At 46.9% G+C, this 25,351-nt stretch overlaps 1 protein-coding gene across 1 annotated transcript in view; it reads right to left on the bottom strand.

Moving 5' to 3' along the window:
• ANO2 (anoctamin 2) overlaps positions 1–25,351 on the bottom strand; it is a 331,112-nt gene that overhangs the window by 49,481 nt on the left and 256,280 nt on the right. Inside the window, exons 18-20 of the mRNA XM_087441928.1 lie at positions 21,180–21,375; positions 2,358–2,469; positions 39–96 (exon numbers count right to left, since the gene is read on the bottom strand). Coding sequence (XP_087298054.1) covers positions 39–96; positions 2,358–2,469; positions 21,180–21,375 — 366 coding nt within the window. The remainder of the gene's footprint in view (positions 1–38; positions 97–2,357; positions 2,470–21,179; positions 21,376–25,351) is intronic.

Here is a 25,351-nt window from a genome sequence, read left to right as displayed (position 1 = left end):
CCACTAGCCAGGCATGAAACACCAGTGGCTGTACTTGCCTCTTCCATGCGGTAACCATCAAACACATAAACATAGCTTCCAGGTCTGCCCACAAACCTGAAATCGAGAAGTGAGGGAAGAGTTAGGGAAAGAGAATGTCAGGACTGCTTGAGGGTATGTATGCCTGCTGAGTGGAATAGCCACCGCTCAATGTCCTCCTGGAAAGTCCTGGCCAGGGTGGGTGCTAAATCACCCAGGGACAGGAATTCACACCCTGTCATCAGCTAACAATAACCTACAACACCTAAGGTTCACCTCTTAACCGAATGAAATTGCAGGAGATAGGGGCTGAGGATGGGGCTGGTGTGGGGCTGGGAAGGTAACAAGTGCGTGTGTCCAATAACTTCTGAGCCTAAATACAATGAAGTTTGGATTATCTCTAAGTGTGCTGTCTGTGCACCTTTTTCCCTTAACTGGTGTCAAGAATCGAGTTCTGATTGCAACTCCTCAGTGAGTGTACCTAATTTCCCAGGAAATGAAGGATGAGCTGGACTAAAGTTGCAAGTGGAGATTCCTGGGATCAGAAAAGAAAACTCTAGAGTTCTTACTGAAAATATTCAAAGGAATAGAAGAAGCCTGCCTCATCCCTCTTCTAAGACCTAAGGGTCTATTTTATTGAGGGATAAGGAGACTGGGCAGGAGGGGGACACAGAAAGGTAAAAGACAGGTAATCAGAAGAATCCTACTTAATTGAAATGTCATCCCCTCATCCACCTGTTGAAATCCTACTAGTCTATTTGAAGCTCAGCTTAAATCTTTCCTTCTCTGTGAAGTCTTCTTGTCTCTGTTCATAATTAAGTGTCCCACAAACACTTTCTCTATGCCCCTTATTACAACACTTACTGCAGATTGCAATGTGCTGTTGCCAAGACTCTTTCAATTTCCACAAGTTTATCTATGGGTCAGGACTTTATTTTATTTTTTTTGGCCTAGAATATCATATGTATGCAGTTTGCTATTGATATTAAATCTGGATGGAAAGCAACAAAGTATATAATCATTTATAAGGACAGTCTCTCTGCTACTATAATTTCATGAGGGTCAAGGGCAGAGGTCCTGGGAAAGGGGTTGTGGTTTGGGTCACAAACATATTTATAAGAAATTATCAAGTGTGGATGATGACAGTTCTTACTATCAATGCCTGCTTGATGAGCTTTTAGTTTTAGGGAAGCTTTCCTAACATAGTTGATGCCTCCTGGGAAATCTCCTTATAGGTAGCCAACTGATCTGACCATAAAAAATATTTATCAGAAGTGATTTTACATCCAGATCTATTGTATAATAAAGAATGTGAAAGGTCATTGTCCCTGGTTCCTGGAGGAGCCTTTAAATCCTTGGAATTTCCCAATAGGAGTGTCTTTGTTATTCATAGTTGGTCCCCGGGACTATACCTAAATTTATGCTAATGAGATCACTCAGGGTGGGGGAGGCCATGCCAGAAAGACCAACCATGTGATTAGACAGCTGGGCCTTTGAGCCAAGTGAAAGCAGCCTGACCTCAGGGGAGGTGAGGGGGACTGCAGATTGAGTTCAATCACATGATCAATGATTCAATCAATCATGCCTACATAATGGAACCCCAATAAAAACTCTGGACACTGAAGCTTAGGTGAGCTTCCTGCTTGATGGTACACATTGATCATTGATGTGCCAGGAAGCTGACACATCCTGAGGACATGGAAGCCTCGTTTTAGGACCCTCCTAGACCTTGCCCTATGCGTCTCTCCCATTTGCTGGTTTGAATTTGTATTCTTTTGCTGTAATAAAACTGTAATTTAAGTACAGCACATTCCTGAGTTCTGTAAGTTGTTCTAGTGAATTATCAAACTTGAGGGGTTAGTGGTTGTAGCCAGCTGGTCAGAATCATTAGTGGCCTGGGAACCCCAGAGCTTGTAGCTAGTATCTGAAGTGTATCCATAGTAAGCCTTATGGAAGACTGTGCCCTTAATCTGTGAAGTCTGCACTAATTCTAGGTAGTTAGCATCAGACTTGCATTGCAAGACCTAAGAGTCACTGGATAGACATGAAATTCCCTCCTCCCTCACCCTCAAAGTGGGCAGACACGAATTCTTCTAAGACTAACCCTTCAGACCCCAGAGCCATATCCCTGTAGAGTTTCCCTGTTTATCAGAATCTGAAGATGCTAATCCAAAATGATTTAGCATGCTAAATACCACTGCTTCATGAACAGCCAGGTGGGGGCAGGAGTGGGGAATGGGGCTGAGGATGTGAATTAACAATGGGGACAGGCTGACTCTAATGGAGGACCCAATCCTGGCGACTAATTACTCTTCCATGTATGACACTGATATACTCACCTCCCCTTGAAAAAGGCCACATAGAAGATGGGCGAGTAGGCATTGACAAACTTTAGCAAGAAAGCTTTGAGTATCAGGCGCTCTTCAAAAGTCTGTTCTGTTTTTGGAACCTCTGAAAGAGAAGGGCAAAGTTGATAAGACTGAGAAACAAATTTCTTACTTCTCCAGAGTTTTGACTCTGTGACATGAGCCATTGTCTCTCAGCTTACTCCTTCAGAGTAGAAACCAAGAGATCCATCTCTCTGGCACATCAGAATTGAACCTCATCTGGAAGGTCCCAAATGGCTTGCCAGGTAATATGAAGCTACAGAAGGTCAAGGATATATACAATCATCACCTTCCTCCTTCCACTTCCTTCCTCTTATCCACTCAAGCCATGGTTTCACACTGTGCCCCTTAAAGAAGAGTCTGAGCAAGCAGAACTTCCACCACGCTTGCTTCATCAAGAGGATTTCACTTTTACTGTATAATTGCCAGTTCTATAAGATTTTACTTGAACAAAAGTCCCTGATGAAAAAGGCTTGTTAACCACTGAACTAGAGTCAAGAAACAGTCAAGACTTGTCTTGAGCACCATGACATTGTTTCTCTTTCTCTCCTCCTTCATTTTTAGCAGGAGAGTACTCATTTCTATATCCTCTGGATAGGTTGAAACATCTTGAGTTCATTCACTCAAATGATGAAGGATCATCAGATAAGTGAAATAAACACAGCCTGGGCCTAATGTCTCAAACTCGGGGGTCATAGTGCCAGTGTGTTCTATCAGGTCCAAGCAGAGGAGTCAGCCAATGTTCCCAAAAAGGACTCTGAGAAACAGTGAACAGAAACTTCATCAGTGCCTTCAGAAGACTTGAGACCCAGGGGATGCTCCAGTGGACAGATGTGCAGAGGGCTTAGTTGGGGTCTCCACAGATCATGACAAATAGCTTGGCAAAGATAAGAGGTTACTGGACCACACTCTTCAGGGGCAGAAGGAAAGCATTAATCTCGCATCATGTACATTGATAAATACAGCTTGAAAGTGTGCTGAGCACAAGGCCAAAGTGCCAGGGTCATGTCAGCCAGGGAGTTTTGCGTCCAGATGAGACCAGTGTGTGTACCCACCTGACTTGTCTGCCCACCTGACTCACAGGTAGCTTTTGTAGGAATCATTAGAAAAGTGGACACATGACCCTGTTCTCTCCCCTGGAATGCCCTTCCTTGACCCATCTCTTCATGTACAAATCCATTGCATCCTTTAACATCCAAATCAGATGTTACCCATAATTTCCTTCCCAAAGACTTCTCAGATGCCTTCAGCTGGTAATCTCTGTGTTTTCTTCTATAGTATTTTATATTTCTATATATTAATTACCTATATCCATGCCCTTTGGAAAATCACAATAATAGTAGCTTTCATTGATTGTCTGTGTCTTAGTTTGGGTTACCCTCTAAGTCAAGGATTTGGGAGTAAGTAGTTTATTTGGGAGGTGCTCCCAGGAAGCTTGGTGAGGAAGCGGGGTGATGAGACAGAGAAAGGAGGGAAGACAACATGGATGTGTTCATGAAAGGTTAATGCCACAGGAAACTGGGACTCAATCTCGCTGGAGACCTTCTAAGAGACTGTGTGCTGCACATCTCAGAATCATGACACTGAGGGGTAAGCAAGCAGGAGGCCCTCACTGGTTGAAAGTCACTACTGGGCTTGACTCTCTGGCACTTCCAGCTTGTCCTATGCACAGGCTGAGCATGCTCCCACACCCAGAGAACACCCACAAACAGAAAGCTGCAGTGACCTCTGGGGTGATCAAGGGGATGTGTACAAGATTGTCTGCTCCAAGCTGCTCTACAGGTGGCATCACACAAGGTGCATGCATTTGCTATCTCATTTCATTCTCATCTACCTATGTGTGGGAGGTACAGTAGTCCCCCCTTACCCACAGATTCGCTTACTGCAGTTTCAGTTACCCACAGTCAACCATGGTCTAAAAATATTAAATGGAAAATTCCAGAAATAAACAATCCATAAGTTTTAAATTGCACACTGTTCTGAGTAGCGTGATGAAATCTCGGGCCGACCTGCTCTGTTCCCCCCAGGATGTGAATCATCCCTTTGTCCAGAGTATCCATGCTGTGTATACTACCCTCTCGTTATTCAGTAGTTGTCTGCGTTATCGGATTGACTCTCATGGCATCACAGTGCTTGTGTTCTAGTAACCCTTAATTTACTTAATAATGGCCCCAAAGTGCAAGAAATATTCCTGGCAATTTGCACATGCCAAAGAGAAGCCGTAAAGTATTTCCTTCAAGTGGAAAGTTGCAAGTTCTCGACTTAATAAGGAAAGAAACAAATCACATGCTGAAGTTTCTAAGATATACAATAAGAACAAATCTTCAATCCGTAAAACTGTGAAGGAGGAAAAATAAATTTGTGCTAGTTTGCTGTGGCAACTCAAATAGGTACGGGTAGGAAAAAGCACAGTATTTATAGAGTTCGGTACTATCCACAGTTTCAGGCATCCACTGGGGGTCTTGGAATGTATCCCCCGTGAATAAGGGGGAACTACTGTATTATGTCTCAGTTTTATGGATATAGGGAACTGAGGCCCAGAGAAGTTAGAGCCTTGCCAGTAAGTGACAGAGCAAGATTTGAACCCAGATCTGCCTGTCTCCGAAGACAGTTTTTACTACACCACACTTCAAAATCAGGATCTTTGATGGATGATGTTTACATCACACATCTCTTTCACCTCCCCCCCTCCCCCTCAGCCTAACATGACACACCTGAGAAATATTTGTCACCAGCAGTGTGCCAGGCACCATGCCAGGATGAATGAAGACTTCACCACTTCCTTCAAGGAGCTGCATTTAGCAAGTCTCTGTGAAAGCCTTTTTCAACCTGCCAAGTCTCTTCCAGATTTATTCTGTGAGCAGCAAGGTGTCATCTCCCCTCTCATCCCCTCTCATGGCAGAAGGGGATCCTAGGGAAAAGAACGCTGCCGTTCCATGATCTGCTTTCCCACTCAGCACAGTGAGCTCTGTACTCATTTGCAATCCTATGCAAATGAGTGATGCCCAGGTGATGCCCAGGAGCATCAGTAGTGGTCCAAGCATGAGCAGAGGCCTGCTAAGGACACTGCCACGGAAGGCGTGAGGCCCTGGGGCCCCAGTGCCCTGGAGGGGCCAGGAGAATGGGAAAGCTCAGACCCCACAGCACTCCTATCACAACTGTGATCCTGGCCTTGATTTCTCTAAGGCTGGAAGGAAATGAGAGGTACTCACAGGTCCCCATAAGCCCTGAGAAACATGGTGACACTCCTATAGAGCTAGCAACACTGAAAACTAGTTCAACCTCCAAGCTTCCCTTCATCCCGAAACCCACTTCAGTTCACTTATGTTGGCGAACAGTCCTAGAGGCCCTGGCAGGCCACGCTGAACCGACAGAGCACCCAGTCACCCTATTGTGGCTCAGCTGTGTGTCAAGGGAAGGAGTTTTTTGTTTGTTTTGTTTTGCTACAGAGATGGCTGTAGGTTCGGATTTTAGCATCAGACTTGTTTGAGCACAAATGCAGAATGTAATTAGAGGAGTGAAGTTATATAAAAATGAAGATGATACTGCCTCAGAGGGTTGCCCTGAAGACACGACGGGAATGCTGATAAAGCACCCAGCCTAGTGCGCGGCACATGGTGGACCTCAAAAAACAATAGCTCCTACTGTCCTGAACATCATCATCATCATCATCATCATCCAGGTCCAGTGGCCTTGCTTTCAACAACACAGCTGGGCCCTCCAAGCCCAGATGTTTGTGCCCATGTCTAGCCCCTAAGGCTCTGGGCATCATTTCCACGTTGATTGCGGATCACTTTCTACCTATCAACGGAGAGCATGGCTGGTAGGTGACACTGCTGGCACACAGCTGGGAAAGTTTAATCAACACAGCCCCTGTCCCCACCCTGCAGAACCACAGCCCAAGCTTCCTGAGGTCCTCCAGGAAACTCTGGCAATAGCACTGCCTGCTAAGGAATCTGGAGACATGGTCATAATTCTATGGGAGACGAAGCTGGAAAAGTATCTCTGATATCCTTCAGCTGGTAGACGGTTGTGTGGTTTTCTCCTTCCTGCCACGCCTGGACAGACACGCACACAGCCCCATGAGCCCATGCACAGACTGGGCAACCCTGCACTGCCTCGCCCAGTAAGCGTTGGATAACGATTTGTACTCACCATTTACAGTTAACACTGCCACCTCTGTTAGTTCTTCTTTAGTTTATCTACATTAGCAACACCCCTCAGATCTTTACCTTTAAGGCCTTTCTCCTCCTTGCTACAAATCCTGCCCCTACAAAGAGGCCCTGTTGATTTATGCTTATCCGGTCCTCCCTGAGCTCAAGATCCACATCCCCTTCTTCAGCCTGATTCTCATTCCTCCTAACTAAAGGAAACAATTCTGAGGCCCACGTGGAAATGCCGGCCATTGATTTCCAAGGTCACTTTCAGTTTTAAGATCTCATAACTCTGAACCCCCATGTGGCTATTAACCCTATTACTTCCCCCACCCCCATCCCACCCTGCCCCTGCCGTGCACGGTTTGGATGACCTTTATACAATGAGCAAAGTCAGAGAGATACATCTTCTGGGAGGACCACAGCTGTTGTCAGATGGACTCTACTATGCACATTTATTGAATGAATGAATGACATGAAAAAAATATTATTTGAAATATTGAAAAAATATCTGTCATCTATTAAAAATTCCCTGTCGCATTTCAAGGAGGGCAAGTCCTAAGGAGAGAACTTTGTGTGTTGAGCAGGATAATGGGTATGAAGATACAAGAGGGGAGCACCCAAAGGAGAGTTAAATTTCCCTACTTAAAATAAGAGATGCGGGTATTGTTTTGGAGTTAGATGCAGGACCCAGAAAAGGCTAGAGCCAGAGTGATGGGAGGGGGAACGGCAGAGAGGGAGATGAGGTGGCTGCTGCCAAAGAAGAAGAAACGTAACTGACAGGTTGGGGAGTGGAGGCAGAGATGCCCAATGGAAATTTTCATTAACTTCTGCTGTGTGATTTGTAGTGTGACCTGCCTCATTTGCCTCTCTACAGAATCTTGAGTAGAAAAGAGTCATTCAAACCTGCTTTCTTTAGCAGTGCTCAAAGAATCCTGGATTTGTTCTTGTAGGAGGTGTGTGCCGAAAGACAAAGTCCTACTTCAAGATGGGCACAGGGGCATGAACAGAGACTGCCCGTGGCTCCGTGTTATATCTGGGTTACAAAGGAGAGAGACTGGGGAAAGAAAGACAGACAGAGAGAAAGAAGGAGAACGAAGAGAAGAAAGATAAGGGGATGTGGAAGGAGGAAGGAGGAGGAGGATGGGAAGACAGGAAGGAAAGAAGGGAGGGAAGGAGGGAAAATTTTCAATAGGAATTTGTGCTTCTGCCCAGTATGCCTCAGGCAGCCAACTCAACTGTAACTTAACTGCATTTTGTCTCTCACTTTTAAATATTTTGGGGATAAGGAAACTAAAACTGAAGCCACCTAAAAAATAAGTAATCAGGACTGAGGATCTGAAAATTTGTAAAACTTACCTTGTAAATGTGACTAGAAGGGGATTAAGGATGAGGCATGGAGAGGCACATGTCTTTGATTTTCTTTTATAATCTCCTTTGAACTCTTTACACTCAGATGTCCCAATCCTTACAGGAATTTCCTCCAAGTTCTCTGGAAAGAGAATCCAGTCCCTTCAGAGCTCTTTTCTCCAAGTGGAAATGAGTGGCTCCCTTCCTCCATACGGATAAATCATGGGCCTGATTATTATTTATTAGTCTTATTCCTAAAAACAGCCTTGTGCCTGTGGTTTTAGGGTCATGAGCTACCATAAATAATGGGTATTTCCAATAAACAATGCAAATCCACTTGATAGGCCACTAAATCATCTGGGTGTCCCCACCTCAGAGAAGTTCTGTGGCCATGTTGTGGGCTTTGCTGAGCCTTCTGGGGAAGGAAGGCCTCAAGGAACACCTCACAGGGAGTGAGAAACAGGGGGGAGTGGGTGGAGAGCAGAAGGTCAAAGCCCTGGCACTCCAGTTGGACTTCTGGATCTCCTTCAATAGCCAACACCAGGGTCCTCATCTGCCTATGACAGAAACTATGTGACTAAAGAAATGGAACAAGTTTTTGCAGAGTCCACCTGGTGCAGGATAATGTCTACGAGGCAGGTCGGGCAATCTGCACTTCAGGCCACCGGGCAGGATCCCCTCCCAAGACACAGACCTCTCAAGTGGTCTGAATCAGTGCCCCATGAGAAAATGGCCTAGGCTGTGCTTCATAAAACTCCGAATAAATGCCTTTGGTATCAATTGCTACAGGGATGTAAAAGAGGAGAGTCAACATGGAGAGAGAGTGAGTAGGTAGAAGGCAACCCTCATTCACATGCTCCTAAAATCCCACCACCCCTGGAAAGCCACCCCAGGTTGATCAGAGGCCATCTGAGGGTTCCACCTGCTCCCGACCTGTTGGAGCAGATTTCCGACAGAGGGCAGACACTAGGACCAGGGAGGACAATCAGATAGAATTTCTGCGCAGAGCCATTACTCACCCCCCTTTCCTTTAAGTGTTAAACCTCTGATGCACTGTGTCATGAAAAAATATGAGTACTAATGACCCAGCTGTAAACTGCCTTGGAAAATAATTAGTATGAAAGCCCAAGCTGGTCCCACGGGGCCAGCTCAGAACTCCAAGTCCCCAGAGCTCCATCCTGATCATATGGAAACAGCATGGCCCGCAAGATGATGACAGCAGCAGAATCTGAATTTTGGAAAAGCAGCTCCTCTAACATGTCCCCAACAATCCAGCCAGCAGATATATAATGATGGTGACAAGACAAAATGAGGAGATGTCCAAGTGTAGATTTCAACTAGTACCAGCCCTGGCACTGCTCTGGGCAAAGGATGGGGAGCTGAATCTGTGTGACGGAGTCAGAAAGCAAAGGTACCTGCTCCTCTCCCTGCCTCTCCCCCAAGGCAGATCAAGCTTTTGTGAACAGCAGTGTTTTCTGACAGCCCAATCATCTGGCCTTCCTTCCGTTTATGTATATGTGTGGAGAGGGGGTGGTCTCAGCCTCCTCTGTGATGTTGTTGCCTTGTTTGTGCCATGGGGAGGGAATCACCATAGGAGAAGCCAGCCAGCTGGGTAATTAGGCAGCCAGTGTATTGCCTAAGGGAGCTGAGAGCCCCAGAACTGGAGATTAAGGTTGGGTGTTTCTGAGACACTCCTGTAGCCCTAAGAGAGTTTTTTAGGACAAAGGACGCCTCCTGTAGAGTCAGGAAGGTGAGTCTTGACCCCAGGCAAAGGGACATGAGACCTACTGTGCTGTCCAGCAGCCTAGCCCCAGGTGACAAGACCCTTAAAATCTCATTTTAAGGAAAAAGGAGGCTAAAGAGGAAGGGAACACTTGGAGAGACAGAGAGAGAGAGGAACTAGCAGTGGTGCAAGCAGTGTTCTGTTATGGATCATCATAAGAACTCCACATCCAGTGTCCACTGTGTGCCAGGTGCTATATAGGCACTTGACATGGATTCCCCATTTGATTGTTGCAACTGCCCTGAGGATGTTCTCCCCAAGCCAATGACAGGAGTAGGGAGAGAGCAGGCAGATGTGCCTGGTTTGCAACCGCAGACACAGTACCAGTGAGTCATCTTGCAAATGCACACACTGGTCTGGAAATCAAGCCCCCAGTGAGTAGGAATGGAGTAATTCCACCCTCAGTCCATCCCCTCATGTCTTCCCAAGGGAAGACATCCCAAAGGGAATGTTTTTACCTTTTCCATCATTATCTTTTTTCACTCAACAATTATCTATCAAGTGATTAGTATGTGCCAAGCATTGGGCACTGGGAATACAGTGGTGTGCCAAACCAGTGAGTTCCCTGCCATATGGAGCTTATAGTCTAGAAGAGGAAAGTAGACAAATAGGACCATTTCAGAGAGTGATGAGTATTAAAGGAATATGCAGGGAGATGAGAAGGAGATGAAAAGGGTGACAGGAACACTGCTTACGTCAGAGTGGTCAGAGAAGGCCTCTGAGGAGGTGACCTCTTGGCTGAGACCTGAAGGATAAGGAGGAGCCAGCATGAAGGAGCTGGGGAGGGTTCCAGGGGTGGCAACAGCAAGGGAAAGGCCTGGGGACAGAAGACTCCTAAGGATATCACCAGGAATAGAGAGGTCCAAGTGACTGGAGGATTCTGAGCAAGGAGAAAGTGTTAGGCAGTGGAACCGGAGAGGAAGGCAGGGGCTGGTCAATGGCGCTCTGCAGGCCATGGGAAGGACTTTAGGTTCACTGGAAGCACAATGGGAAGTCACCTTAGGGTTTTGCGCAGGGGAGAAGTATAGGGATACTAAATTTTAAAAGGATCACAGAAAATGAATTGTGTATGTGTGGTGAGGGTTGGGGGGCAGAAGTGGAAGCAGAGAGAGAAACTAGGAGGGTAGAGTTGCCCAGGCAAGAGATGACCAATATTAGGATGGAACTTGTGAAAAGTGATCCAAACTGGGATATGTCTGAAGGTGGAATAGACAATACATAACAGACTAGATTCTAGGAGTGAAAAAAAGAGAGAGAGATCCAGGATGACGCTTGGGTTTTGATAAGAGCATTTTAAGTGGTTTGGTGGTACCATCTCCTGAGATAGGAAGCATGATGAAAAGTAACAAATAGAAGAATGAGAAGTAACAGGTTTGGAGGAAAAATTAAGAGCTCAAAGTTAGACACACTGAGTCCTTGGACCTCTGTGCTTTTCTCCCCCTTCCCTCCCCATCCCCTGCCCCCAAGTCATGCCACAAGGTTGATGGAGCATTGCATAAATTGACAATCACATTTCAAAGTACCTGGCCAGCTTTGAGGACTCAGAACCTCAAGCAAGTCATGGCCTCAATGTGGAGGTTGGACTGGGTGATTTCCCAAGTCCTTCCTGCTTCTGCTCTTCTGTGTCTATGATACAACTCACAAGGCTATTATAGAAGAATAGAGGGAGACTGGGTTGGAACTCAGATGATCTTTCTATCCCAATGTCCTCAGATAAGTGATTTACCTTTCTGAGCTTCATCATCCTAATTCCTAAAATGGCACCTTCCTTAAATATTTGTTGTGAAGACTGAATGAAAGACAGTACAGGAAGCACCAAGCATGGTGTAAGGCCTCAAATGCTTGCTCTTATTAGTATAGTGTAGCAAGGCACCCTGTTAGACATTTAATTTGCACATTTGTTTCCTCTTCTTGTGTGAAGACAAATGCCACAAACTACCTAAGTGTCTCTGACAGAGCCCTCTTAAAATGTCAGAGTGGACACTTTGGCAACACTTGGGGTGCTGAGGGTCCCTGGAGTCACTGAGAGTCACCTCCCTCAGAGAGAGGTGAAATGGGGTATCATCTGATCTACTGTGTTTGGAAAGTTTAAGAAGAAAGCTGCATGTAATTAGAGTGGATTTCCAGGGAGAGAAGGGAGTCCTAGGTTCTGGGTCTCTGTGGAGGATGATATCTTAGAAATGAGGGTGGAGGTGTTTATGTGTCCTGAAAGCAGGGGACCCTGAGAGCTGCAATCCTTAGACTGAGCCTACTCCAAAGAAGAGGACCAGGACCATCCTTCCCTGAAGAGCCTAGTGGTCTGTCTGGGACCTGCAGTATGGAGGGACCATCTCAGCAGTGGTCCAGCCTCTTCTGTCCGATGGGACACGGCCAGCATCCAACAGCAATATCGTGTAGCAATGAGACTTGGAGGAGTGAAGGGCTGGTCATTCTCCAGGTATTTCCTTGTTTAAGTGTGGATGTTGGCCCGACCCCCTCTATTAGTCAGCATCCCAGCAGGAAACAGAATTCACCTCAGGTAGTTCAAAAGAAGCAATTGTAATGAAGGCACTACAGTGAAGGGACAAGGAGAAGAAATGGTGTTCCTGGAGCCCAAGAACGACCATGAGGGAGGCCTCATCCTGTAGAAGCCGTAATCAAGAAAGGATGGAGTTTTGCCAGAGAAGAGGGAAAACCAGGGAGAAGTAGGGAAGAATTAGCCCCAATTCCTTCTCTTGCCCCCTAAACTCCTTCCATTGCTTCCTATTGGCTGAACCCAACCAGAAGTCAGAGTGGGGGAGCCCGGGTGATACCATCTGTTGGGGCTCGGGAGCAGATAACCTAGTAGAGAAGGGTGGACAAAGGATCTGGAGAAAAAGCATGGCAAACAGAGACTGACCACCACATCTCCTTTCCCTTCTCCTGGTTTCTGTCCCTGGGTTCTCAGAAAACCCAATAAAATGAGAGGAATGTATCGGACTTCTTTCATTTGACGCAATAAGAAGAATTGGAGAGAGGAGCGCTTTAGTTATTAACTGGAAAAATGAAAGAGAGTTGCTCATAGTTGCAGCTCAAATTTGGAAAGGAATTCTTGCCAGTTATATTCGACTATTATAAGTAGCAGTGTTACTAATAATAGTTTCACATAACTGGAATGAATTGTTCCACAAACTTGGGCTACGCCATGAATACATCTTCTTCATTATTGCAGCAGCCTCCCACCACCCTCTCTCCTTCCCAGACAGCATTTACAGTACTTTAAGCCAACAGCACTGAGGGACCCTCAGACAATTGTAGAATCCACTCTTGCCACACCCTCCTCTGGCCCCCAGATGGGGCAGCCGGGAGCCTCTTCCACCCCAATTGCCCAATTGCCCAAGGCCACCCAGGGAGTAGGAGCTGGTGGCAGAGCAGGAATACAACCCAGGGGACCTCACTCTCAGGCCAGATTTCAAATTACCACCAGTATGGTCTCCCCCTCAGGAAGGCATAGGTCCCAGCCCAGCCCACATGTATCCACATGTATCCTTGCTCTGGACGTATGTTCCTGAGCAGCCTCAGGCTGCAGTGAAGCCGGCCCCCCTCATCCCCGTGTTCTGAGCAAATACAGCCAGCACTCCGCACTCTAAAAACACACACTGTCCACGTTTGATGGAAAATTAGATCCACCCATGTATACCCAAAGTGTTCTTCTTTAAGGAACATTTGATGTCCTCGCAGCGTTTGGTGCAGAGTTTTCCCCTCCTTTTTCTTTTTTTCCCTCTCTTCTCTCCTTGGTAGTAACATATTGCCTTTTGCTGAAGATAGTTTAGAACCAGATACAAAATTTGAGACTCAGGACTTCCTGGTGGCATTTCAATTCTTTTAAAAATTTTTAATTTTTTTTTTAATTTAATAAAGTGGGACCCCAAAGTCTGTGAATCTATGGCGGTCTCCTCATGCATGTGGGCCTAGGAGGCAGGTGACCATGCACTCAGAGCTTGCTGCCACTGAGTCTCCCTGCCTGTCCCCAGAGACCCCCAGCACTGACACTCACAGGGGTGGGTGCACTGCAAGTCTTCTGGAGCCTGTGCTGTGTTTTCTTTTGCTTTCCCAACACACTTAACATTTTCTCAGGAACAAGAACAGCTACACATTACCAGGCAGTGGAGTGTCATGGTCTTAGTAAGGACACTGAGGATAGATTCACTTACTAGCCATATGACCTTGAGCCTGTGACAAGCTCTCTGTGGCTCAGTCTTCTCATCTCTAAAACGGGAGTGCTAAGACTACCTATGCCCTTGGGGCTGTTTTAAGGATTAAATATACTGATATACATAAAGTGCTTAGAACAGTGCTTGGCACAAAGTGTGTATGTGTGTGTGCACACTCACACATACCACTATTAACCATGTGCCTTGATCAAGTTTCTAAACCTCTTCAGGCTTCTCCTAAGTAAAATAAAAGAAATGGCCAATTCCCAGGACTACTGTGAAAATTATGCTGGACAATGTGTGTGCAATGCCTGCCAGTGCCTTGTACATGGCGAGTGCTCAATAAAAATCAGGCCCTTTCCCCCATCCCTCCTTTTATTCACTTCCCTGCCCCCACTTCAGTAGCATCTGGGGCAGTGACACTCAGGAGTGGGATATCAGCAATATTTAAACAACTCACAAAGAGCCATTTTCATAAGAATTGGAGACTTCAACTTGACACAATAATCATTTTTCAATTACCTGCAATAAGCCCAACCCCGTAACTAGGAGACGCTCAGTGGAGAGTGAAGAACGAGTTGCATAGCTCCACACACAGCCCAGCACTTGGCACACAGTTTTGAAACGGAGAAGAGGAGGAGGCCATGGCTGCGGAGCTGGAGTTAGAGAATGCTGCTGATCAAGACAAGCTGATGGCATCTTGATTATTCAGCCTAGAAGCCTGGAGTCAGCCCCGCCTCCTCCACTCTGCCTCTAGCTAGAATTCCCTAAAGCTAGAGTACGCACAGGACCCCCTTGAGGCCAAGCCTGACCCATGCCTATGTCATCATGATAAGACCCTACAGTTTTCAGGAACACTAGATAACCTGCTCCCCAATGTGTGGGCTCAGAGGCTCATTGCTTCAAAGACACAGTATATCCCTGTGCCCTGACCAAGGAGGAAGCTGCTATGGTCTGAATGTTTGTGTGCTCCAAAAATTCATATGTTGAAAATCTAATGCCCAATGTGATGGTACTGGGAGATGGGGCCTTTGGGCAGTGCTTAGGTCATGTGGGTGGAGCCCTCATGAATGGATTAGTGCCCTTGTAAAAGAGTCTCCACAGAGCTCCCTAGCCCCTTCTGCCATGTGAGGACACAACGAGAAGTCTGTGACCCGGAAGAGGGCTTTCACCCAACCCTGCTGGCACCCTGATCTTAGACTTCTGGTCTCCAGAGCTGTGAGGAATAAATTTCTGCTGTTTATAAGCCACTCAGTCCGTGGTATTTTCGCATAGTAACCCAAACAGACTCGGACAGAAGCATGCCCTGAACTGGTCTGCCTGGTGACTTTTGTTGACTTGCCTCCTACCCTGGCCTCCTGCATATCTGAGCCCTGTCCTATGGGCCTGAGTATCTGGGGTCCTGATGTCTACCCAACTCCTGCTTACTTCCTATCCCAGGAACTGGATCCTTTCCCTATAACCACCACCTGTGACCACTTTAGGAATGAACGGGTCATGGGGATGAAGACAGTCCTTGCCCCACTCATTTGGTGGGATCCTCACAAACTTCACTTATTGATGCTTGCTGAACAGGGCTACACATTTTGTACAGTGTGCCTTGGCCAACAAGACTCCAAAGCATCATTCACTTCCCTAGCAACCCCATGCCACCACCGCAGGGTTCAGCCCAGTCCCTCCTCCACCAGTGCTGTGTAGCCTCCAGATTACAGCATGGCTTGAGCTCAAGCGCATGACTATTGTTATTATGACAGCTGAGGAGACAATTACTATCTTTATCTACCGCTGCTGAGCCAATCAGTCTCAAGGCATTTAAAAAATTCTGTCTTTTGTCCTAAATATTTGTGGCAAGAATGAACCTCAGATAGGCCTGGCGCCTGGGCCTGTTGAGGGATGCTCCTAGGAAAGCAGTCTTCCATCACCCAGCCTTGCAGGGAACATTTGGGAACTTGTTGAGTTGTTTACACCAGCTGTTTGCACCTGGTGAGCAAAGCATGTAGTCACAGCCTCCTCACCCATTAGGAGACCTGGGGCGGCAAGCCAGATGGGTATTAAAACCCAGTGTGAGAAAGGAGAAGGAAGCCTGGCAGAACCTTCATTCCACTCAGTGGCATTATCCACAGCTTTACGTCCCTGTGGAGGCCTGGGGGACTCAGAAATCACACCTCTGCCTACAGGTATCCCGGTCACCCCCTGCTGTGAACCACCATCTCCGTTAGTGTGTATACTCTTTGCTATTAAGGCAAATTCAAGTCTTCTGATAGCCTTCTCGCATCTTTCAGTCACTGTCCTACTGTGACAACTTTGCGTTTGCCTTATTCATCTCAATATTTCCTCAAATCCTTTTGTAAGCAGGCAGAGTTGAAATAATGAATACATAAATACTCACTGTAGCCTCTACTGTGGCTTACAGGATGCCTAGGCTATGAGCATTCCATGGAAAAAAATTTTTTTGAATGCATGAATGAAGAGAGAGATATATTTCACCAATAATTGCATCTTGCAATTGCACACTTGGGCTACGGTCTACCACGAGGCAGGCACTGTGTAGGAGATAAAAAGAAACATAAGACAGAGTCGCTGTTCTCCAGGGCTTGGCACCCTGGTTGGAGCAAGTGGCAGAGACCTTTCCTGCTCACGGAATGTCTGTGCACTTCCACACAATTTTCCAACTTCTTCATAGTTAGGCTGGTTCTAGCCAGTGTGCTATGACAGAAGTGATGGATGACACTTCCAGACGGAAGTGTTTCATAGTCTCTATGTGACCCGTCAGCGCTCTCTTCCCTTGACATGGCATCCATGTGGCCTCCACCAGTCTGGGTCCCTGAGCAACTGTGTGAAGCAGAAATTCCTGCTCCATCACACTAGACATGCAGTGTGAGCAAGAACACGTAAACAACTTCACGTTATGCAATTGAGATGGTAAGATTACTTTATTACCTTAGCATAGCCCCATCTATTCTAGTACTGGGAAACACACACGCAAATACAGGAATGATGTAGCACAGGACACAATAGACTTCCACTGAGCAGAGTGGATAATCCCCTCCAAGCTTTCTCCCCCTTGCTGGCTTATAAGCCACCCTACCTGTGGTATTGGGTCCCCTCTACTTTTGCCCTTGCTGTTGCCTCTTCCTGTAGCCGTCCCTCCAGATCTCATTGGAGCTGGTGCCCTCCTGTCATTCAGGTTTCAGCTACAATGTTACCACCTCCATAAGCCTTTCCTGACCACCTGATCCGAAACGCACAACCCCTAGCCACTATCACATCACCCTGTTTTGCTTTCTCACCCTCTGTGAAGTGTTCTTGTTTATGGTCCTTCTTGCCCTTACTGAGGTATAAATACAAGGAGAGCAGGGACCGTGTCTTTCCTATTTACAGCTATGTGTCCTGAATTGTATCGGGCACAAAGCAGGCACTCAATCAACATCTGAGGGATGAAGAAAGGAACGAATGATCTGTGCCCGGGAGTTCAGAAGCGCTGGGAGGAAACCCACTGAGGGCTGAGTGTCCAGAAAAGGATTCATGGGGGAGGCAGGCCTCAAGAGGTCCTTTAAAGGGAGTGTCGCTGGGGATGGTAACAGCAGTTACAGCAGCCTGAGTGAGGCACAGGGGTGGAACACACAGGGTGACATGCGGTGACCATGAGTTGGGTGAGTCAGTTGGGATGGAGGAGGACAGTGAGAAGATGGTTGAGAGCCTCAAGTGCTAGTTTATATCTGATCTCAGGGCAAAAGGAAGCTTTCTATAGGGGCTGAACAGGAGTGATACCCTCCCCCACCGCCAACCCAGCCTTGAGAAAGGCTTACTGGGTGGGGTTTCCAAGATAGAAGCCCATCAAAGAGGCTGAAGACAAGGGCATAGTCCTTAGGCTGTGACAACAGTCCAGACAGAGATGATGATCCATGGACAGGAAGGAGAAAATAGTTAAGGAAAAATTAATAAAACTTGGTTCAGAGAAGTTCCCTGTTTGCCCAATGCCACACAGCTGGGGGCAGGAGAGAGAAAGGAGCCAGGTCTAGGACTAGAAGTTTCTTTCCACTGAAACTTGAATTCAGTGTCCTTCTACTCTACAACAGTAACTCTCTGAGCCCTCTGGGAACACCCAGCCTAAGAGTGACCTGAGCAACAGGACAATTCCCACATGGGTTCCTGAGTGGAGACCCAATACACCACTTCAACCCAGACAGTAAGAAACTTACAGCAAAATAGCACAAAAGATATTTGCATTTTAGAGGTAGAGTTTGAGTTTGAACCTTAGTAAAATGAGAATATGATGCTTCCCTTCCTGACAACACATTAGTTTTTGTGAAGATGAAATGGGATAACAGATTTCTTTTTAATTTAAGAACTCTCTATGAGTACTACTGTTACAAAGAACAGAGCGTGCTTGTTAGACTTTCATCTCCTCTCTAGAACACACACTTTCTTATAGTGCACTGCACATCCGTTTAACAGCCTGGAGGGGCCTGAACTTTTTGAGTGAGGGAGAAAGTGCTACCAGAAAGAGTAGATGAAGCTTCAAAGTATAGAAACTGCTTTATGGCCCAATGCAAGGAGAACTTGCCCAGCCTTGGGCTTGAGAGGTGCCCACTAAATACATGTTAATGAATTTTTGACTGTTGACTACATTATGTATCTTCTGTCTTTACTACTACGGAGCTGTGTAAGAAAAGTGAAATAAAGTAGCACAAACAGACAGCAAGAGGACATTTCTACATCATCTCTGATTCCCTGCCTCTCTTCCCCACTTCCTGCCCACACACTCAGCTCTACATCAGATCTTCATGCCCCTCTCTACTCTGTGGCATCCTATATCCTTGCTGGAGTAATTGTGCAAACATACAGGTCCCATCACATCACACTCTTCAAAACACCCTCAGTGGTGCTGGGTCAGGAGCCATTGAAGGGGATGGCGGACATTCCACTCCTGATGTTTCCCCGTGTGAACAGAGTGGGATTAACTGTAATGCCCTGCCTTGTCTCCCCCACCTCACTCATTTCTCCTCTTGGGTGAGACAAGGGGTGATAGCTCATATCCCCAGTGAGTCTGGAAGGGGACACTGCATCCTCGTCTACCCACTTCCTCTGCCCTTCCTTTGGGGAGCAGGTGTTCTTCTGTGCCCCTCCCCCATGTCCTAAACTTGCAGGGCTACCCTGTCCACTGCTGTCTGCCGTAGGGAGGGTAAGTCTGTATGGAATCCCATATTAGGAAGCCTGTTTGGCTCTCCTGCAATCTGCTTCCTCCCACATAGCCTTTTTCAGCTTTAAAGTGAAATCTTGGCTTTTGTCTACACCTGCCTTTGCCTTATTTCTCAGCTGGTTCAGTAATCAGGCCAGGAAGATGGGTACTTTTTATTGGATGCCCCTTTGAATGCCAGCCAACACTTTTCCATTGTCTATAAAAATTAGCAGAGTCCTCAGCCTGGCATTCAAGGTCTTTGACCAAAAAAACAGGCATCGTCAACTCTCTGGGCCCGATCTCCCACTATGCTGTGCCCTGGACATGTCATGGACCCTCGAGCAGCCACCACAGTCGGCTCTCTGGCATCCTGGACACACTTCGAGGTTTCTTTCTTCCGTATGCTGAGTTCTGCTCCTTCAGCTCCCCTGGCATTTAGGCCCACCAAAATCCCACCCATTGTACAAGCCCAGCCCAAGTGCCATTTCTCTGTCGGCCTTTCCTGACCCGGAGGGAGCTGATTTCTCCACTCAGTGCTGTATATCTCATTCTGTTTCCTCCGCCAGGAACCTTCTTCTCCTCCTGCCCACTCCCTCCTCCCCCTGCACGTGTCTGTCCAACTACCACTTATCTCTGAGCTCTCCAAGTGGACGCCTTCACCTCGGAAGCCTGCCCTGAGCCCCCACCAGTGTTGGATGCTCCTCCTAAGTGCTTCCGTAGAATCCTGTGTACCACTGAATACACTGAAGTAACATTCTCTGCTTACTTTTCTCAAGAAACTTATGAAGGAACACAGATAATGCTTATAAATACATACACGCCTAAAGAGAGCAGAACTGCCACTCTCGATGGTAAATTGCCTATATCCACATAGAAACCAAAAGTAAACGCCCACTGAGAGTAGAGGCCAAGCCGGGAGAGGCACTGAACTGGAATCGGTGAAACCTTTCTGGAATTCTCTGCTCCTCCAGGTAGGGCTCTCTTGAACAGGGAGTTATCCTATCAACTGTCTAGCTTCCTAACTAGCCAGTGAATTAAAGATGCATCATTGGGGCCGCCCCCATGGCTTAGCAGTTAAGTGCGTGCGCTCCGCTGCTCAGGTTCATGGCCCGGGTTCGGATCCCGGGCGCGCGCAGACGCACTGCTTCTCCTGCCATGCTGAGGCCGCATCCCACATACAGCAACTAGAAGGATGTGCAACTATGACATACAACTATCTACTGGGGCTTTGGGGAGAAAAAGGGAAAAAAAAAAAGGAGGAGGATTGGCAATAGATGTTAGCTCAGGGCCGGTCTTCCTCAGCAAAAAGAGGATTGGCATGGATATTAGCTCAGGGCTGATCTTCTTCATGGGAAAAAAAAAAATTACTAGGAAAAAAATGCATCATTAACTTCTCTGGGGTTAGTGACAGGCTGGGACTCCCAGTCCCTAGATCCAGCAAGGGAAGGGGTGCATCTCGGCCACCCAGCGTAAATAAGAAGAGGAAAGGGTCTCGGCTGTAGCCTCCCCGGACTAATAAGCACAAATGCCACAAAGTGGTGTTCGGGCAACAGCAGGTTGCGGCTCAAATGACACGTCTGAATATCGAGGCCACCGCATTTTTCTCACTGGCTCAAAGCTTAGGAAGTCTGATATGCCTCTTTGAAGTCTGCTCAGTGCATGGGGAATGTGTGGATTTTCTGGGCCTCTGACAATGTGGGGACAGATAAGACCCTCAGGCTCAAGTATCAAGAGGCTTTCGCAACTTTATAGACACTGCTGGGAAAAAGAGGAAAGCTAAAATTCTGCAGTTTTTAACAGGCAGTGTTGAACCTGTTTTGCTTCTAGGTTTGGCTAAAAAGAACAGACCCTGTGGATTATCTTTAAGGGGTAGGGAGGCAATCGAGCTGGGCCAGAAGACTGCCGATGGAGTATGTCACAAGAAGGATTTCTGCCTTGAGGGGAGGCCCCTGGCAGGTCCTACAAGTACATCACCCTGTACTTCCCCCTTTCTCCAATTAAAACGCACTGTACAAAGTATCTCCTTCCTGTCCCTGTTTTCATTTTGGTCTTTACCACTAAAAACCTTGCACACATTGAGTTGACCACATTCAAGAAGGTGTATGGCAAGCACAGCATTCGGTGATGTGGTACCAATTTTGGTGAGCCACTTGGCCACAGCGCCATAGATCTCATCCAGGATGAGGATGACCACGAGGTTGATGATGACTGCCGTTGCTGTCACTGTTACCCGGACATTGGAGCGTGTGGCCTTGTTGAGAGACAGAGCAGCTGCAGTGGTGATCCGATACACAATGACCCCAAAGACAATCGAGAAGGTCAGGGCAATCTGTTCAGGAAAAACAGGGAAAGTCACACCTCAGTGGACAATTATTGAGCACCTAGTATTTGCTCAGCCAACAGTGCTATCTGCTACGTCATTTGGATTAATTTGGAGTCCACAGACGGGCAACAAAGGAACAGCAAACCCTCTGAACTTGCATGCAAATTCTGAGCGTGCATTTTCCAGGAGAGATTGACTGCCATTTTCTATCAGATTCTAAATGGCCTATAGCACACCAAAAACCTAAGGATGAAAACGCTGGATACTTTGGCATGTACAACCCACATGTGATTTCTTTCATTAGGGAGCTTTCAATCTACTGTGGAGATAAGATGAACTCCTATTAAACCATAGTAAAGAATAAGCAAGAATGAGTTATTAAGTGGCAAATGGAGACTGTAGTTGTTAAGGGAACTGAGAGTACAGAGGGGCAAGTAGATGTGGGTGGTCAGGGAATAGTGTGCAGAGCAAGTGCGATTTAAACTGGGCCTTCAACGAAAGGAAGTAGGGAGCCATTGAAGGTGTTTGAGCCGAGAATGGGTGAGTTAGAGCTTAATGGGGTGGGTGTGGGAAAATGCCCAAAGGAGAAAAGAGGGGGAGAAATCAGAAATAAGATTTTTTGACTCTCAGTGCTCAGGGTGAATAAAATATCATTCTAAATTTCTCTACCAGGCAATTTGAAATGGAGGACTCAGATTTCTCATTTGGTGCAGAAATCTCTGGCTGCTGTGTTTAAAAGGAAAGTTTACCAGCCACTTGACCTCAATGGGCCCCCTCATTTCCTCTTTCTAGAACCTAAGAGTAATGAGGCGCTCTCCCAGGCAGCTCCCTCTCCTCTCCCATCACAGCCAAAGAAGGGCCATTTTCAGGAAGCACCAGGATGTTAGGAGGAGCAGAGCAAGGAGAAGGAACTGCCAGGTATGTAATCCGCTCAGAGCAAAATTCTAATTTGTTTCAGTCAAGGGAAGTCTCTTTCTTAGAATTCTTTCTGCAAAGGACACTGTTCAGGTCATATTTCTTGTGGGGGCAGGGAATGGGGGCAGCACTGGCTGTGAAGGGCTAAGTGGAAAACATGGAGAGAAGAAAGGACAGGTAAAAAGGTTTCCTCTGAGAAAACAAACTGTCCCGGACTGCACATTCCCTCCCTGGACAGGAGAGGAAGAGAGGGGTGAGGGGAGGGGAGGGGATGGGGCTTTGGCTTGGGCAGTGCCTTGCAAGCAGTGTGAGTGACACTGGTGGGCTGCAAATGGAGAGTAAGTGTGTAGTGTGTAGTGGTGGCAGCCTCAGTTGTTTCTCCCATGTGCTTTACAAATATTAGTGTTTGCTCTGTGGGCCATGGTGTGAAAAAGAAGCCCTTGGTAAGAAGGCAGGAAAGCAGTCCTCTGGGTAGAGGGAGGTTGTGTGTGCATGCGTATGTGCGTACATACATGTATGTCAGGGTGGAGGGGAGGTTAGATGGGAAAAACACTCTGTGGGAGGCCCCTCTTCTGGTGCAGGGTCAGGCGGGAGCAGCAGAAGCCCCAGCCTCCAGGACAAGGGAGGAACAACTCCCATGTAAGTGGGAAAACCTGGACATGACATCACCCTCTCCAACAATGTAGACATTTTCACTTCCTGCTCCTCTGGGATTGTCACTGCCAGACAGTAAGGGCCTGGAAAATGTGGTGTGAGATTCTTTTCTCCCAAAATCACTTTTGCAGTGAAGGCCAGTGATGGAAGTATCGATGAGGTGGGGGAGGCCAGGGCACTGAAGAGTGAGCATACGTGTGTATGTGGGGTTGGGATGGGGGAATGACTGGGGAAAAACAACAATGGCAAAAACATCCTTTGCTTTAGGGTCCTGGGGGTGGGGCATGGAGGGACGAGTGGGGAGGAGATCAGCTTCTTTTCTCCTTCTCTAAGAGGCCCAGCTGTTCAACTGGGGAAGAAAGAACACTCTTCTTGCCACTCAGAGTATGATCCGGGGACTTTCTGCATCAGCTGGGAGCTTGATCAGAGTCTCAAGCATAACTCCAGACCTACTGACTCAGAACCTGCCCTTTAACAAGACTCCTATTCAAGCTGGAGACGCACTGCTCTACTCACTTAGGAAAGCCCTCTGCCCACCCTCCCTTCCACCTGGCCCCACCTCCAACATGCCTTCCCCAGCCCTCCGATGCTGTTCTTTGTGATCTGAACTTCTCTGGTCTTGATTTTCCATTCCGCTATAGAAATCAGGTTTTGAACTTCTCCTTCAGTGTTTCTCACAAGCACCTCCAGATTCACAATTTTCAAGTTGGAAAAGTGTGGAGAGCACCAACCCAGTCCCATGACCATTTTGCAGATGCGGGAACAGGTGTGGAAGGCGAAGTGATTTGTTCAAGGTCTCAAGCCCTGGACTACAACCCTAGTCTCCTGCATCATGGTAGGAATTAAAGAATTTTAGCATTTAGGGATCATTCATGTCCAGGCTTTGATCTCATATAGTATAAGGAAACTGAGACCCAAGAAGCAGCAATCTGACTGGTCCAAGGTCTGGAGGGAACATGGCAAAGCTGAGATGCTAATGGTGTAACACCATCACCAACAACAGATAACCCATTTGTGCCATCTCAATGTCATTATTCAATGTGTTAGCATTAATCCTAGCATTAATCCTTATAACAACCACACAAGATATGCCTCTTATAGATGCGATTTAATGACATCCAGGATTTGAACGCTGCTCTATGGCTCCAAAGTCTACAATCCCATCCTGTCATTGGAACTCAGGTCTTTTGGCACTAAATCCAGTATTATTTTCACCACTTGTGGCTGCATTATTGATTTTGTTTATTAAACGCAACAAATATTTTCTAATCACTTATTGAGCAAACCACTGCACTGGGTATATTTCATGTTTGTGATCAGTCTCGCCCAACTAGGCCAAAAGTGGGGGTTGGTCTTGTGCTGCATTCTATGCCTCATGCCATTTTTAAGAGATGCCTCATGCGTAGAACCTGTTTGGTAAAGATATGCTAATCCTCAGTTCTAGGCCATCTAGCTTCCCTGCACATGGTCACATTATCATGGCCCCTGTTACTTTTGGTGTTTTAATCCTATAGCTTTACTTTTGAGTGTAGCCAAACTGCAATGGAAGCCAGGCAACAGAGTTCAGAGTCCTATATGACACCATGAGAGAGACAGGAAGGCGAGCTGGCCTGGTCCATACCCTCCAGGACTCGCACTCTGAAGCGAAGTTGAGAAAACCATTGCATGCATATGACAACGATGAGCCCAGTAGCAGCTGGACAGTCACAGGCCTCAGTTTACCAGCTTCGGCTATGCTCTGAGCAGAGGGCAGGGGGGTTAGTCAGAGGAAACTCCACAGAAGCAGCTTTGGGACAGTTTTCTTCGGGAAATGCTTGGAAGAAAGAATAAGGAGGAGCAAGTAGAAATGAACAAGGCAGAAGCCACCTCTACTGAACCAGTGGGACAGTGCCCAGTCTAGGCCATGGCACATGATAGTAGCTCAATTCAAAAAAATGCACACACTAACGACTTTATCATGGACATAATAAGTTGTCTCTGGCATCTGCTTAGTTAATTTATTTTCTCATTCAGTCATTCAGAAAATATGTCTTGAGCACACGTCTAGGTGTCAGGGATATAAAAGTGAACAAAACAGACAGAAATTTCTGCCCTCGTAATGCGGATCTTCTGGTAGAGAAAGACAGACAATCAACTAATAAATAGATAAACTATATGGTGTGACAAATACTGTAGAAACAAATGAAGCAAAACAGGAGCACAGGGATAGGTTGCAATTTAAAACAGGGTGGTCAGGAAAGGGCTGAGTGAGAGGGTGCCATTTCAGCAAGGGCCTAAAGGAGGAAACGGGAGAGCACTTCAGGTAGAGGGGGCTGGAGCAGACTGAGAGAGGGGCAGAGATGCCGCTGGAGCGGAGATGGTGAGTGGACTAGAGGAGGGGTGGCCTGCAGCACAAGGATGTTGCTTCCTATAC

This window comes from Ceratotherium simum, chromosome 17 (assembly GCF_057802395.1).
Source record: "Ceratotherium simum simum isolate JZ-2026a chromosome 17, ASM5780239v1, whole genome shotgun sequence".
Lineage (NCBI taxonomy): Eukaryota > Metazoa > Chordata > Mammalia > Perissodactyla > Rhinocerotidae > Ceratotherium > Ceratotherium simum.
This window is presented reverse-complemented; position numbering and strand designations above follow the sequence as displayed.